The 14,090-nt window shown below is 40.1% G+C and overlaps 1 protein-coding gene across 2 annotated transcripts in view; it reads right to left on the bottom strand.

Moving 5' to 3' along the window:
- kndc1 (kinase non-catalytic C-lobe domain containing 1) overlaps window positions 1-14,090 on the bottom strand; it is a 71,388-nt gene that overhangs the window by 13,023 nt on the left and 44,275 nt on the right. For both annotated transcript variants that reach the window (XM_079686882.1, XM_079686881.1), the window contains exons 17-23: window positions 9,960-10,219; window positions 7,211-7,560; window positions 6,137-6,230; window positions 3,669-3,766; window positions 3,384-3,568; window positions 2,278-2,388; window positions 693-840 (exon numbers count right to left, since the gene is read on the bottom strand). In XM_079686882.1, the coding sequence (XP_079543008.1) occupies window positions 693-840; window positions 2,278-2,388; window positions 3,384-3,568; window positions 3,669-3,766; window positions 6,137-6,230; window positions 7,211-7,560; window positions 9,960-10,219 (1,246 nt within the window). The remainder of the gene's footprint in view (window positions 1-692; window positions 841-2,277; window positions 2,389-3,383; window positions 3,569-3,668; window positions 3,767-6,136; window positions 6,231-7,210; window positions 7,561-9,959; window positions 10,220-14,090) is intronic.

The raw sequence follows: 14,090 nt of genomic DNA, 5'->3' as shown, positions 1-14,090 counted from the left end.
GGTAAAATAAACAAAATCACACTAAGCCTGGTTAGTGTTGCCTGAATCTATATAACTGTTTTTAATAAGTGTGTGGTTGCGTTCTAGTCACTTTGCTCTGCGCTACTGATTGTTACAACTTGTATTCGCCGTACTCGCCATGAACTGTTATTGCTCAGGTTAATCTCGACCTCCTCCAATGTAAGCGTCACGTATTTGGTTCTTAGATCTTGCCGGGTTGCCGACTCCAGCAAAGGTCAAATGTGTCTAGAGTGCGCCATCTAGTGGGATCAACTGAAATGCCGGGTATTGTAGGAAAAAGGCAAAATGAATGCGGTCTTTACTATAATTTGGACAATTTTGTACCAATATTCGGCGGGCCGGATTAAAAAACAACAACGGACCGTATATGGCCCGCGGGCCTTAATTTGCCCATGACTGGGCTAGTTTGATAAAATCAGCCCAGTAAAAGATGGTGTGGGATTTCTACAGGATGAAAGTCTTATAGCAGCTTTGGTACATATTGGTATTCAACCTATCGTTACCATTAAATAAATATGGTATATCCATTCAATTTTCTTTGTTATTAATATTCTTTATTACTGGGTACTTTTAAGTGAAGATTATGCGAGAAGGAGACCAGGGGGTCAGAATGTTATGTATTTATTAGGTATTGGCATTTTAGAAAAGCTGCAAAAAAGTATAACTTTAACCTCAGTGTTAAGGAAGCTTTCGAACGTATCGAGGAGGCTGGACTTAGGGGTGAAGTCCACCTGTCTACAGTCTGTGATCCAGAACTGGAGCAGATCCATACTGCGATGGAAGATCTTCTCAGCTTCTCCTGACATGTCGGGACCTTGCCTTGAATTGAAAAGAAAAGAAAAACAGAATGCTCATACTATCAGTTCAACATCTTTCATTCTTTGAGCTGTTTGTTATTTCATTATACATACTTGACTTATGTTCATTTGTATTTAATTGTATTTTATCTTTTTAGTGGACATTATTAGTTAAACTCCTTGTATTTCTTTACATATTTCCAATCTTTTTTTATTTCTGGGTATTTCCAACAAGTAAGATAAGTATGGGCTCTTAACCTGTTAAGCCCTGAGCCTGTTTTTAAGGTCTCAGGCTCGAAGATGACATGCCCAGAACAAATGGCTATATCTTCACTTCTAAAAAGGGGCAAATTAATCATCTTTTTTCTCAGTCAAAAGTCAGAGTCAATATAGATATTTTTAGTTTAAAGTAAATTCAGATTGAACATAGTAAAAAAATGTAAATTAGTTTCCGTCCAGAGAAAACCCATTAGTTATAGTGAAAACCACCCTTGAATGATGGGATAGTAGACAACAAGCTTTAGGAATCCAAACTATAACATATAATAAGTACCCTTTGTCAAGATTGATGCAAAACAAGTGAAACTTTACCTTTTTAGAGAGGTTTAGAAAAAAAACCACATTTGGGGTCATTTGGGTGCCATAGCTCTGCAACCCATCGGTCGATTTTGATGATTGACACCACTTTTGAACCGTTAGAGCCAATAGAATAGGAGAGTTTCTAAATCCATCTAAACATTACTATTGTTGAATAAGAGTGATGCGCAGCCAGCATGCCCAAAACCGGAAGCTCTCATACATTCTATATGAAAACTCTGTTTATTGACATAAATGTTATGATGGATTATCAGCAATCATTTCAAAGTGACACAGAGATATTGGATTAACCTTCAGCAGCGTTTATGTGCGTTTTAATGCCCTTGAACACAACTTTTGATCAGAAAACAGGAAAGTTAAGACGTATTTGCCGTTTTGGCCCCGTAAAGTGAAGTTGTGTGTTGTCTTTCCTGGCTTTCGCTGCCGTGAGTTCTTGTCGCACAGTGATGATACCAATACCATTGGAATCTGTGGAATACCAGCTTTCATGTGATATGAAGTGCGCGGGGGGGGGGGGGGGGGGGGGGGCTTAACAGGTTAAGAAGAGAAATAGCAAAAATATCTCATTTAACATCCTGTGTTAACATAAATATTTTGTCTATTTAAACTTTTATACAACATTTTATTTTAACTAATATGTTTATATCCATATTTTCATTTTCTATGACCTCTTTATTGCACATTCCTTCATTAATTAATTTTATTCTATTTATTTTATATATCTTAATTATCTTAAGTTATTTAATTCTAAAATATAACAACTGTCACAAAACCCAATTTACCCCACGATAAATAAAGTATTCTGATGACATTTTAAGATTTACAGGAAAAACTTTAGTGGAGATTGCTGGATATACTGTACCTTGCAGCAGCGATGAATTTATCCATAATGAACTGCAGTAACTGCTCAGGAGTGCAGAGGAAACGATAGGTATACAGGAACTGCTGGATGTAGCCCTCCAAAGCTGCATTTCTGCGATGAAAATGAGAATATCAACTCAACTAAGTTCAGAGAGTAACAAAACTGTTTATTTCAGAACTGCATAATCCTGCATAATTGTTCCCAGAACATTTTTAAAACAAGATAGGTCCGTAGGTGCCTACTTTAAATGGCTCCATTCAGCGTGAGAGAGCATCACACCAAAGCCCCCCCCCCCCCCCCCAAACTATTACAACATAGTTACTGATGGTGGGTGTCATGAGAAAAGCCAAACAAATGGGTATTCATGAAGATCAACAAAGCAAAAAAATAGTACATACATTACATACATGTTGATTTAGGACGCTTCTACCTGCTGCTAGCAACATAACAAAACTTCCCCTACTAACAGACTACATCAAAAACACTGACAATAATTTGTCCCCTGAACAGATACAGGTGTACAAATACACATGTAGAACAAATAGGGAAAAACTCACAAGCTTGTATTAACCACAGAACTTATTTTGGGAATCGAAACCAAAAACAGGTTAGAAAAACCAGTCACTTCAAGGCAAGGGGGCTAAAGTGCTAAAATGCTAACTAATTTCCGGGGTTAAAAACTCTTACACCACTCTATTGTCTGTGTAGCCAAAGCCTGGTAGGTTGTCCAAAACTGATTCAAAACAAATGATTGAACAGCACTGCTGTATACTGCATGACATGCTAACATGCTGCATTTCCACTGCATGCTACGACACGGCTCAACTTCCTTAGAACCATTTATTTTCCATTATCAAAAGTGGTTGATAGTAGCCGGTAACTTTTTTGGTTCCATCTTTACTAGACATAGACAACAGGGGACATACTGCACCAACTCGCTATCTTATTTTTTTCTAGTTGCGTTATTAAGCTATTATTATTATATCAGCGGCATAATGTCCTAATTTGACAAGAATAATACATTTTCGGGAAAATATTCATTGTCCAACAAAAGTAGTCATTGTGACTGACAGAGGCGTTCAAAAATAAACCCTCATCAGTAGTACCTGGCGTAGAGGTAAGCCATGAGGCCTAGAGGAGACCCGACCTGCAGAATGCTCTTCCCTTTGCTGTTGCTGAAGCTCAGAGCTGACGGATCCTCAGAGGAACGGAAGTCCAAAGAGCCGGGTCCACAGGAGGCCAAAGAAGGAATTAATGAAACCTCCAAACCCCACTGGTCCACACTCAGAATCTGCAGAAATATAATAAATAATGTCAAGGACAGAAGAGCCAAGATGTTAGATAATAAATAAGAAAAAGCATTGCTTGGATTTGTGACACTTTGAAAGTACCTCGAGATATTTCTTCACTGTATCCAAGAAGACAACTTTGGATCGGAGTTCCGCAAGCTGGGACTTGAGTTTGGACAGCATCAGTTTGTTGTCAGAACCTTTGGTTGAATAAGAATAATTGGATACAATGATACTGATACAGCACTGATCGAGTTTTTCTGTAACTATCCACGTCTGTTCACATTTTATATTCCATTAACCAGTCTTTAGACACTGCCAGAGCCCATACTGTGTTCCTGTTAGTGTTTACTTCCTGTCTGTCTCCTATGCTGTTCCCTTCAGCGTTTACTTCCTGTCTGTCTCCTATGCTGTTCCCTTAAAGTGGACCTATCATGCTATATTTCAATAATATAGTGTTGGACCATACCTATATTTATATATGGGATTGCAATATATGCAATATGCAATTGGCATTGCATATTTATACTTTTCATTTTTCAAAATACCAAACAGATCATGCATTTTAGCCATTCCTCATTTCGCTCAATTTAACACTGCCTTTCATGCTCGGATTCAGTGAGAACAGCGCTTTGGAACGGCAATGTCCGTGGCTGTCTCCTCCTGATTGGTGGAGTTGGCCCAATAGCCGTAGCGCAACTTCTGTGACGACATAAAAGTGTTCAAATCTGGATCAGTCTGTATCAGATCCGTTGCGGCCCCTTTTTTAGAGATTTGGGTATGGAGGAAAATGGAGAGGGTTGTGTTTTCTGACACTTGGTGAGTTCCCTGGAACACAGGGGACACATATTCATGTATAAAATACGTACAAAAGTGCATTTTGCATGATAGGTCACCTTCAAGTGTTTACTTCCTGTCTGTCTTCTATGCTGTTCCCTTCAGCGTTTACTTCCTGTCTGTCTCCTATGCCGTTCCCTTTGGTGTTTACTTCCTGTCTGTCTACTATGCTGTTGCCTTTAGTGTTTACTTCCTGTCTGTCTTCTTCCGCCGTTCCCTTTAGTGTTTAATGCTGCCTTCTGTGGTCTTGAATACATTTCCTTCTTTTTAACAGTTTTCTTGTTTGAGTTTTCTTTTTGGCGCGTTTTCGTGCTTATAACAAATATTGAAATTAATATTAAGAAAGAAGTCCATCTTTTTTTTTTTTCACTCAGACACTCAATGGACAATATCGCAATAATGCACATTCTATGAACAATTTGCACTAATATTTATTTTTGCACATTCGATGAATAATCAGCACTAATGTACATTCTCAAAATATTGAAGTGATTGTTATTTTGTATAAATTGATTGTTGTGTTTTTATTTAGGTCTTAATGTGTTCACATGTAAAAATGTGTCTTTGACTGTGTACATACATATTTGCACACATATTTTTATATTCTATATATATTGTTTTTATATTTGGGATTGTGGGAAACAGTGTTTGGATCTCTCTGTCTGTACACAAAAACTGGAAGATTGACATTAAAGTTGACTTTGACTTTAATGTGTTTATACCACAGCCAGTATCAATTGACCAGAATTCCTTCAGCAGATTGATTTGACAGAAAATGATCTATTTAGGCAAAAGTAGCTCAGTGGGACTTGGCTTGGGAACCGAATGAACGCCGATTGAACTCCCGATTGGAGCTACAATACGTTGTGTGGACTGGCAGCTGGAGATTTGCCATTGCACCTCATCGGGACTGCCACAGTGTCCTTGAGAGCGGCACCAAACCCAGACTGCGCCCTGGCCCTGGAAACCTGGCAGCCTATTTGCTCCGACACCTCTCCATAGTAAATATGCATGTGTTTGTATATGTATTTATGTATTCAGACCTAATGGGCTTAGGTCCTGTGACCTGTTCTGTGTATAATAACAGACTGAACAACTGGATATCCCCTTGGGGATAAATGGATCAGGAAAAGTCTTGATCAGAGCATCCTTAGCAACAGTCTGCTATCGTAAAAGAGCAGATCGCTGAATGTCCAAATTGACCAATCAGAAACGAGTTTTCAATTAAGTTGTGAAATAATATTTTATCGACCACACTGGAGCTTGTGTATGCTGTCAGTGTTATTGTGGGGGAAACTTCTGAAGCAATTGGAGTCAGGACTCAGAGAGACATGAGGGGAGCTGGAGCTTTGATGGCAAACACTGACGGTTTATTTGGAGCTACGGCCGGAGAATTTTACGAGACATGTCACAGGGCCATGGTCTGACCACACGGTTGAGATGCCACAATCAATTCTGAAGACCCCTTCTGTAGCTCCAGGTTTTAACTAGTTCAGAGTGTAATAATCAACAGTCTTCAATAAATAGACTAAACAGCTGAGGACACTGAATCACATTTGTTGTCGCTTATGGGTCGGGGTCATCTACACCCCGAGAAGGATGTGTTCCAGGTGTCCCACAACAATAACTATCTCTGACCGAGAGTTGTCCGGTCATAAACTGGTAACAACAACAACTTGCTAGGGCAGCCCCGAAATGATGAAATGATTCCCAGACAGCTATGATATGGGTACCTTTGTTTTTTCTCTCTTGCTGCAGCAGCTTCTGGTAGAAATTTCTTGTTTTCTTAAGATTCTTTGTTTCAATCATCAGCTGTTGCTGCAGTTCCTGTAAAAAAAAAAAAAAAGGCCCAAAATCACACACACGGCCCTAAGATAACACCACATTCTTTTCACGGAAAGAGCTTTGTTTCTAATAAATATGCGGCAGCACTTTATTTCTCTCTCTTCACCGTGGCAACATAAGGCAACAGCTCTTTTGTAGTGAAGTGATCGAGGAGTCGTAGCAGCACGGCTCTTAAGGTGTGTCCTTAGTGGTTACACAAACCTTCAGAAGAAGCAGCGCTGCCATCAAAGCGTGCTAACACAAAGACTATTCATTAATATTCTTCTGCAAATGATATTAACTTTCTTTGCCGAGGGCCAAGTTCACATATTCATATTCAGATCCAGTTTGGAGAGAATAATATGTCAATTATCTTAAAGTGCCCCACATGTTCTCATCCTATTTACCCCAAAGCTGACCCACTTTATTGCAGATAGGAACATGAATCCTGCTCTGATAACCTAGCACGAGAATAAAACTAGGGAGTGAAACTGCATTTAATAAGCAGTTAGATATAACACAAAAGATACATTGCAAGAATGGAAATGAAAAAACACTAAAACACAAGCTGCAGTTTATCACCATAAAGTAATAAAAAAAAAATATGAGGATATTTTGATGGATATATTCCAAGATCTTTTTTGTGCAGAAAACCTCTTCTCTCTCCTATTAAAGGGGCCTTGTTGTGCTAAAACTTCAGGTTCATATCAGTATAATGCCCCTACTGTCACATGTCTCCATGCTTTAATGCTAACACAATAGGATCACTTTCAATAAATATGCACCCACAGAGTATATACATTAATAATACTAATAATAACAATAATAATAATAATAATAATAAATGTAAAAAATACTTTATTAAAAGTACGTCAAAATTACACTTAAGTAATATTCTTGAGTACTCAGTTACATTCCATCACAGCATGTAATCTGTTACGCCACAAGCCTGGTAAAGGTCAAATCTGAACTCTGCTACCCACCTGTGTTTTCACATCCAGACATGGCGATCCCGTGTGCTGCCCCAGATTCACTGCGTACTCCATTACTTCTGCACTGAAACCCTCTGGTCCGTAGAGAGCCAGGGCCCAGGCCGGGCTGCAGCGGGGGCCCGGCCCCTCGGCTCTGGACGGGGGCGAGAGGAGTCGCTCCGATGCCAGAGAGTCGCTGTCCTCCATGTCCTGCAGCCAGTCCGGGCTCATCTGCTCCTCCTGGGTCAGCCCTTCCTCTCTCCCTGAGGGAAACTCAGCTTCAGAGGGGCTTTCATCGCTGCCCCCCGCCGAATGATCCCCTCCCTCCATGAGCCCTCTGTCCAGACTGTCAGTGCTCACACCTCGACCGGTAAACAGGGAAGCACAGAGAAAAATAAAGAGAGGGACGGAATCACATGAAAATTCAAAGAGATCCGGGGATGGTGCTGAGGGTATTTATTGCTAACCCTGTCATGGGTGCACAATACACCCACTGTCTAACAGACTCCTAATACCGCCATCCCTTCATCTCAAGTATCTTGCATTAGCCTGTTTGTAATCAACACTACTAAGATTGAATTGCACAACCAGCACAGATGCAAAGGGTGTGTTTATGCATGTCATTGGACAGGAATGAGTCCCAGAGGAGAGGGAGAACATCTTTAGAGTCAGCTAGCAGGCCTTGGACTCGTATGAATGTGGTTCAGTTCTTAAGAACAGCATCCAACAGCCAGTCACAGCTCTCATGACTCCAGGCAGCAGCCAAGTTCAGTGAAATATATCAAAACATTGCAAATAGATTGGGGTGAAATACAGTTTCAAATCTGTTTATACAATTCTAATCATCAAAAGGATTGTTTAAAGGGGGGTAATTTATTAAAAACAAAAACGTTTTGATTGTATTGTGTACATACAGAAGAGGATAAGGGTCACATGTGAAGTGTGAAGTGATTGTTTTTTCCTCCTTTCCTTAAAAGTAATTACAATTTAAATCTCAAAGTTCTGACTTTAGTTTTCCTCAGAATCTGCCCTCTTTCCTAAAATGTCCGACTTTCATCTCAGAATCCAGATTTCTTTCTCAGAATTCTGACTTTAATCTCAACATTCTCACTTTAATTGCATAATAAAAAAGTAAGTTCCCATTTAAGGTATAAGCAAAAGCAATTTGTTCATTAGCATTTATACTTGGTGTGGTGGACTTTGATTTCAAAAATAATCTTATTACCCAAACACAATGGGACAACCACTATATTGAAGAGCAAGCAGGCATTGATTTACCAAAGGCTGAAATTAAGTGTTTTGTACGACCTCATACAATCATGTGATATAATGCTGAGTATGCAACATGGGTCACAATCATATCAGTTAGTGAGGAACCTAAGGCCACATAAACAACAATCTTTGTAGGGATATATGCTGTAAGCATAAATACAAAAACAACTTCTATAATCTGTTGAGAGTGGTTAATATATCTAGAAAATGTAATGTGCATTATATTCCTTGCTTCAAACCCGTCACATGCTTTGAGTGTGTTTATGGGTACATCTCCAACACTTGTACTTTGAGTAGAGGCATACAAGAAAAGAAAAGGGAAATTGTGTTTGTTTACAGCATTACGTTAGCTTTTTACTTCTTGCAATTGCATTTACGCTCCAAAATCCAAATACATTTGGAGTTAATAGTGCAGTTACAAATACATTTTAATTACAAAAATAAACTCAAAATTGGCCTCATATATCCATATTTAGTTTGATCTACACTGTTATGAACAAATATTTTATTAATATGGAACTTGATGCAACATTGACCTGGCTATTATGGCGCATTTCCACTACAGCACGGAGCGCGGTTTAAGCGTGCCGTGCCCGGCCTGTTTTTGGTTGCGTTTCCACTAGGCTAGCGGGTACTTTTTCACAGTTTTCTGGCTCTCCAAAATCGAGGTTATTTCCGGCCCACAACCGGGCTGAGTATGCTAAACTAGAGAGAGAATCGCTGGCAACTACAACACAATGAACATATTTGACCATGATTTAATTGTAATACAAATTTCAAAATGATGCCGAAGTAACAAGATACTGATACCGGTTAGTAAAAACCATGAATTAATGCTTTGACAAGTCTGCAGACAGACGGCAGGCGAAACACCTTTTAAAATGCTTTTTTTCTGAATGGAGATCGGCTAAGCTAACGTTGTATGCTCCGACCGTCCACACTCACAACAACGGCCCACAGACATAAATAAACCAGTGACTGTATTCGCCATGACAGACAGTCTGTGGTTTGTACTTGTTTAACTTTTTTTTTGTTTCTAAACAGATATGAGGAGCTGTGAGCTCTGAGGGCTAACAGCTAACGGCTGATGTTGGTTTTGTGTGGTTCACATTGAAGATGACGTCACGGCTCCGCCTACACTGCGTTACTATGGTTACTACCCCAGTTCCTAAACTGTAATGGAAACGCAGGATAAAGTGAGCCTGGCCTACCAAGGCCTAACTATACCGTACTAAGCCGTGCGAGGCCCTGCAGTGGAAATGCGCCATAATGACTCACACAACAGATGTGTTTCCTGTAGGGCCAAGATTTTTAGATTCAAAGTTTAACATTAAACTCAGAATTCCGAGAGAAAGTCAGAATTAAAAAAAATCTGAATTCTGACTTAAAGGAAAAACTATTTATTTTGGTCAGATTCAAATGTACATGTGACCCAATCCTCCTCCGGATTGTCCTAAACAATATAAATAACATTGAGTTTTTCTCCTACCTGGACTGATGCTGTGTTGATGCTCCTCTGATCCTGATTTTAAACCTTTACATGCAGCCTCATATTCTCCATGAGCGGGCCTGGCCTCAGGTCCTTCCCATGGATCCACATCAGAGGGACTGGTTGTGTGTACGTTTCCATTCAGGTCCAGACAACCGTGCAGACAAAGTTCTCTCTTCCCTCCCCAGGCAGCAGATATCAAGGGTGGGGTAAGGTTTGCCCTTTTCACAGCCTTTGATGGAGGCTGCTCATTAGAGCCGCTGCAGGAGGGAGGAAACACACGGTCAGTTCAAAGCCAGCCACAATTAGCACCTATGTAAAGGACAATGACAATCATATGCATTTCAGCACGTAATGAAGAAGACAACTGGGAGATAGACGGACAGATTATAATAAACCTAAGAAAAAATGTGTCTTGTGCAACAGCCCATTGCTTTACATAAAAACAGCATTTAAATGACATTGGGCAGCACCATCATTTGAAATGGATCTATATCTAAATAGGATATTTAAATCGCAGAATGGCAAAACATGTGAACATTTCTAAATGAAGTATTGCAATAATAAAATAATATTAATAATTCTCAAAACAATTGTTTGTTACAAAAATCAAAACTAATTACAAAAAATAAAGAAATCACACTTTGATCTTTAAATATACATAATAAAGTAAATATATAAAAACCTACTATTTTTTGAGAGATAATACAAATGGTAATTATCTGTATTAAATCAATCATATCGCAATTTCAAGACCGATCATAATAATCACAATTTTTGAAAATTGTGCATTGGCAGCCCTACAATAACAACATATCATCATCGTGAAACACAACACACATTAGACATTGACAACACGACAGCTTTCAAAACTAAAGATTGCCCATAGCGACAATCACAAACAAAAAGCCATCGAAGCCTGATTTAAAATTATATTGCAGCTCACATCCAGCAGATACGTTGCTCTTGCAGTCACACCAATGGATCCATCCAGCACGCATTCAGTCCTCTCTATACATCATAAAGGAGAGGCTACAGCCCTCCTTTTATTAGAGGAACAAGAACTGTCGACAGCTAAGCCCCGTGAACAAGCCCTGCAATTCTCAAGGAAGAGTGTCCATGTATAAAAGGATGTGATGTCCTCCTGCTGCAACAGATTAAAGGCTCTCTCCACATATGGCTCCTGAGCACAAGAGCATGGAAACGGATAGATGAATAGATGTCTGTGGAACCCATTGACCCCCCCCCCCACACACAAAAACACACACACACACTAGTGCTGCTCGGTGATAATGTATTAGAGGCCTTACATGTATCTTCACTATTGTCGGACATCCTACCCGGCACTATCGGTTACCATAGGGACCGTTTCAGATGCAGGCTTAAGTGTGTGTGTGTGAAGTGAATGCTGTGTATGGGTGAGAAGAGGAGGAGTAGGGTGTTGGGGGGGTTTATAACTTATGAGATATAAAGAGGACATACAGCGGGGCAAAAAAGTATTTATTCAGCCACCAATTGTGCAAGTTCTCCCACTTAAAAAGATGAGAGAGGCCTGTAATTTTCATCCTAGGTATACCTCAACTATGAGAGACAAAATGAGAAAAAAGAAATCCAGAAAAATCCCATTTTCTGATCTTTAAAGACTTTATTTGCAAATTATGGTGGAAAATAAGTATTTGGTCAATAACAAAAGTTCATCTCAATACTTTGTTATATACCCTTTGTTGGCAATGACAGAGGTCAAACGTTTTCTGTAAGTCTTCATAAGGTTTTCACACACTGTTTCTGGTATTTTGGCCCATTCCTCCATGCAGATCTCCTCTAGAGCAGTGATGTTTTGGGGCTGTCGCTGGGCAACACGGACTTTCAACATCCTCCAAAGACTTTCTATGGGGTTGAGATCTGGAGACTGGCTAGGCCACTCCAGGACCTTGAAATGCTTCTTACGAAGCCACTCCTTCGTTGCCCGGGCGGTGTGTTTGGGATCATTGTCATGCTGAAAGACCCAGCCTCGTTTCATCTTCAATGCCCTTGCTGATGAAAGGAGGTTGTCACTCAAAATCTCACGATACACGGCCCCATTCATTCTTTCCTTTACACGGATCAGTCGTTCTGGTCCCTTTGCAGAAAAACAGCCCCAAAGCATGATGTTTCCACCCCCATGTTTCACAGTGGGTATGGTGTTCTTTGGATGCAACTCAGCATTCTTTCTCCTCCAAACAAGTCTAGTTGAGTTTTTACCAAAAAGTTCTATTTTGGTTTCATCTGACCATATGACATTCTCCCAATCCTCTTCTGGATCATCTAAATGCTCTCTAGCAAACTTCAGATGGGCCTGGACATGTACTGGCTTAAGCAGGGGGACACGTCTGGCACTGCAGGATTTGAGTCCCTGGCGGCGTAGTGTGTTACTGATGGTAGCCTTTGTTACTTTGGTCCCAGCTCTCTGCAGGTCATTGACTAGGTCCCCCGTGTGGTTCTGGGATTTTTGCTCACCGTTCTTGTGATCATTTTGACCCCACGGGGTGAGATCTTGCGTGGAGCGCCAGATCGAGGGAGATTATCAGTGGTCTTGTATGTCTTCCATTTTCTAATAATTGCTCCCACAGTTGATTTCTTCACACCAAGCTGCTTACCTATCACAGATTCAGTCTTCCCAGCCTGGTGCAGGTCTACAATTTTGTTTCTGGTGTCCTTTGACAGCTCTTTGGTCTTGGCCATAGTGGAGTTTGGAGTGTGACTGTTTGAGGTTGTGGACAGGTGTCTTTTATACTGATAACGAGTTCAGACAGGTGCCATTAATACAGTTAACAAGTGGAGGACAGAGGAGGCTCTTAAAGAAGAAGTTACAGGTCTGTGAGAGCCAGAAATCTTGTTTGTTTGTAGGTGTCCAAATACTTATTTTACCGAGGAATTTACCAATTAATTCATTAAAAATCCTACAATGTGATTTCCTGGATTATTTCCCCCCCATTATGTCTCTCATAGTTGAAGTGTACCTAGGATGAAAATTACAGGCCTCTCTCATCTTTTTAAGTGGGAGAACTTGCACAATTGGTGGCTGAATAAATACTTTTTTGCCCCATTATGTTAATTTGCAGGTTCATATTTGTATTTAGTGTCTCTACTGTGACATGTCTCCATGCTTTACTGTTCAAAAAGCCCTTTATTTTTCTCATACTGCCTGTGCTGCAGCACCTCTTTTCACCCTCTGTCTGAAGCCAGAGCCCAGTCTGCTCTAATTAGTTACCTGGGCGGCTCTGTTGTGATTGGTCAACCGCTTGGAGATGTCCCGCCCGTTAGCGAATCATGTTCAATGTGTTGAAGCACAAGACAATAGTGTGAGTGTTACATAGTGATGGAGGCGTGTGACGCAGTGGGTTGTGCGTAGGTGTTCGGATCAGGTGGTCACAGGTTCAAACCCCACTGCAGTCATCATGTCGTTGTGTCCCTGAGACACTTCACCCCAAATTGCTCCTGTGGGGATTGCCCACAGTATTGAGTATGTAAGTCGCTTTGGATAAAAGCGTCCAACAAGTAACATGTAATGTAATGTAATGTCACTATGTTACAGAAGTAAACAAAGGAGTCCAATGGAGGCGTATAACAACCTATATAACACACGAAAGGAAATGGACTATCTAAAGGTAAATATTCTAACACCAGGAAATGTGTACAACACATAATGCAGGATAACTGTGCCATTTTGATTCATCAGAGTAAAAACTTACATATGAAGTGAAGTCTTGTTCCTATTTGAATCAATCACTTTGCTTATGGAGTGGATTTCACTTTCAGAGCAGCTGCTCCTCAATAACAAATCTCCTGGTAAGTCTAAGTGCAAAATCATTTCAGTCAAGACATAACTTTCTGTTCTAACAAACATCAACCTTTCCTTATTCGTTTCACTCTACTGATTGAAATACATATTCAGTTTAGGAGCAAAATGGATCTGAAGTGGAACAAATACCCATGAGAGTCATTTTCAGAGAATGAACATTTTCACAATTGTAACCTTTCTCCAAAGAAAAGCCAGGCGCTAGTGCTATTCTTGGATGTTTGTCTAGCGGGGAAAGGGTCTGAGTAAACAGTTTTTGAAGAGAGCCTTGGACGAAAACAACAACTGCCATT

This window comes from Notothenia rossii, assembly GCF_949606895.1.
Source record: "Notothenia rossii genome assembly, chromosome: 6".
In the NCBI taxonomy this organism is placed as follows: Eukaryota; Metazoa; Chordata; class Actinopteri; order Perciformes; family Nototheniidae; genus Notothenia; species Notothenia rossii.
Note: the sequence above shows the minus strand (reverse complement) of the source record. Positions and strands in the feature narration are given on the sequence as shown.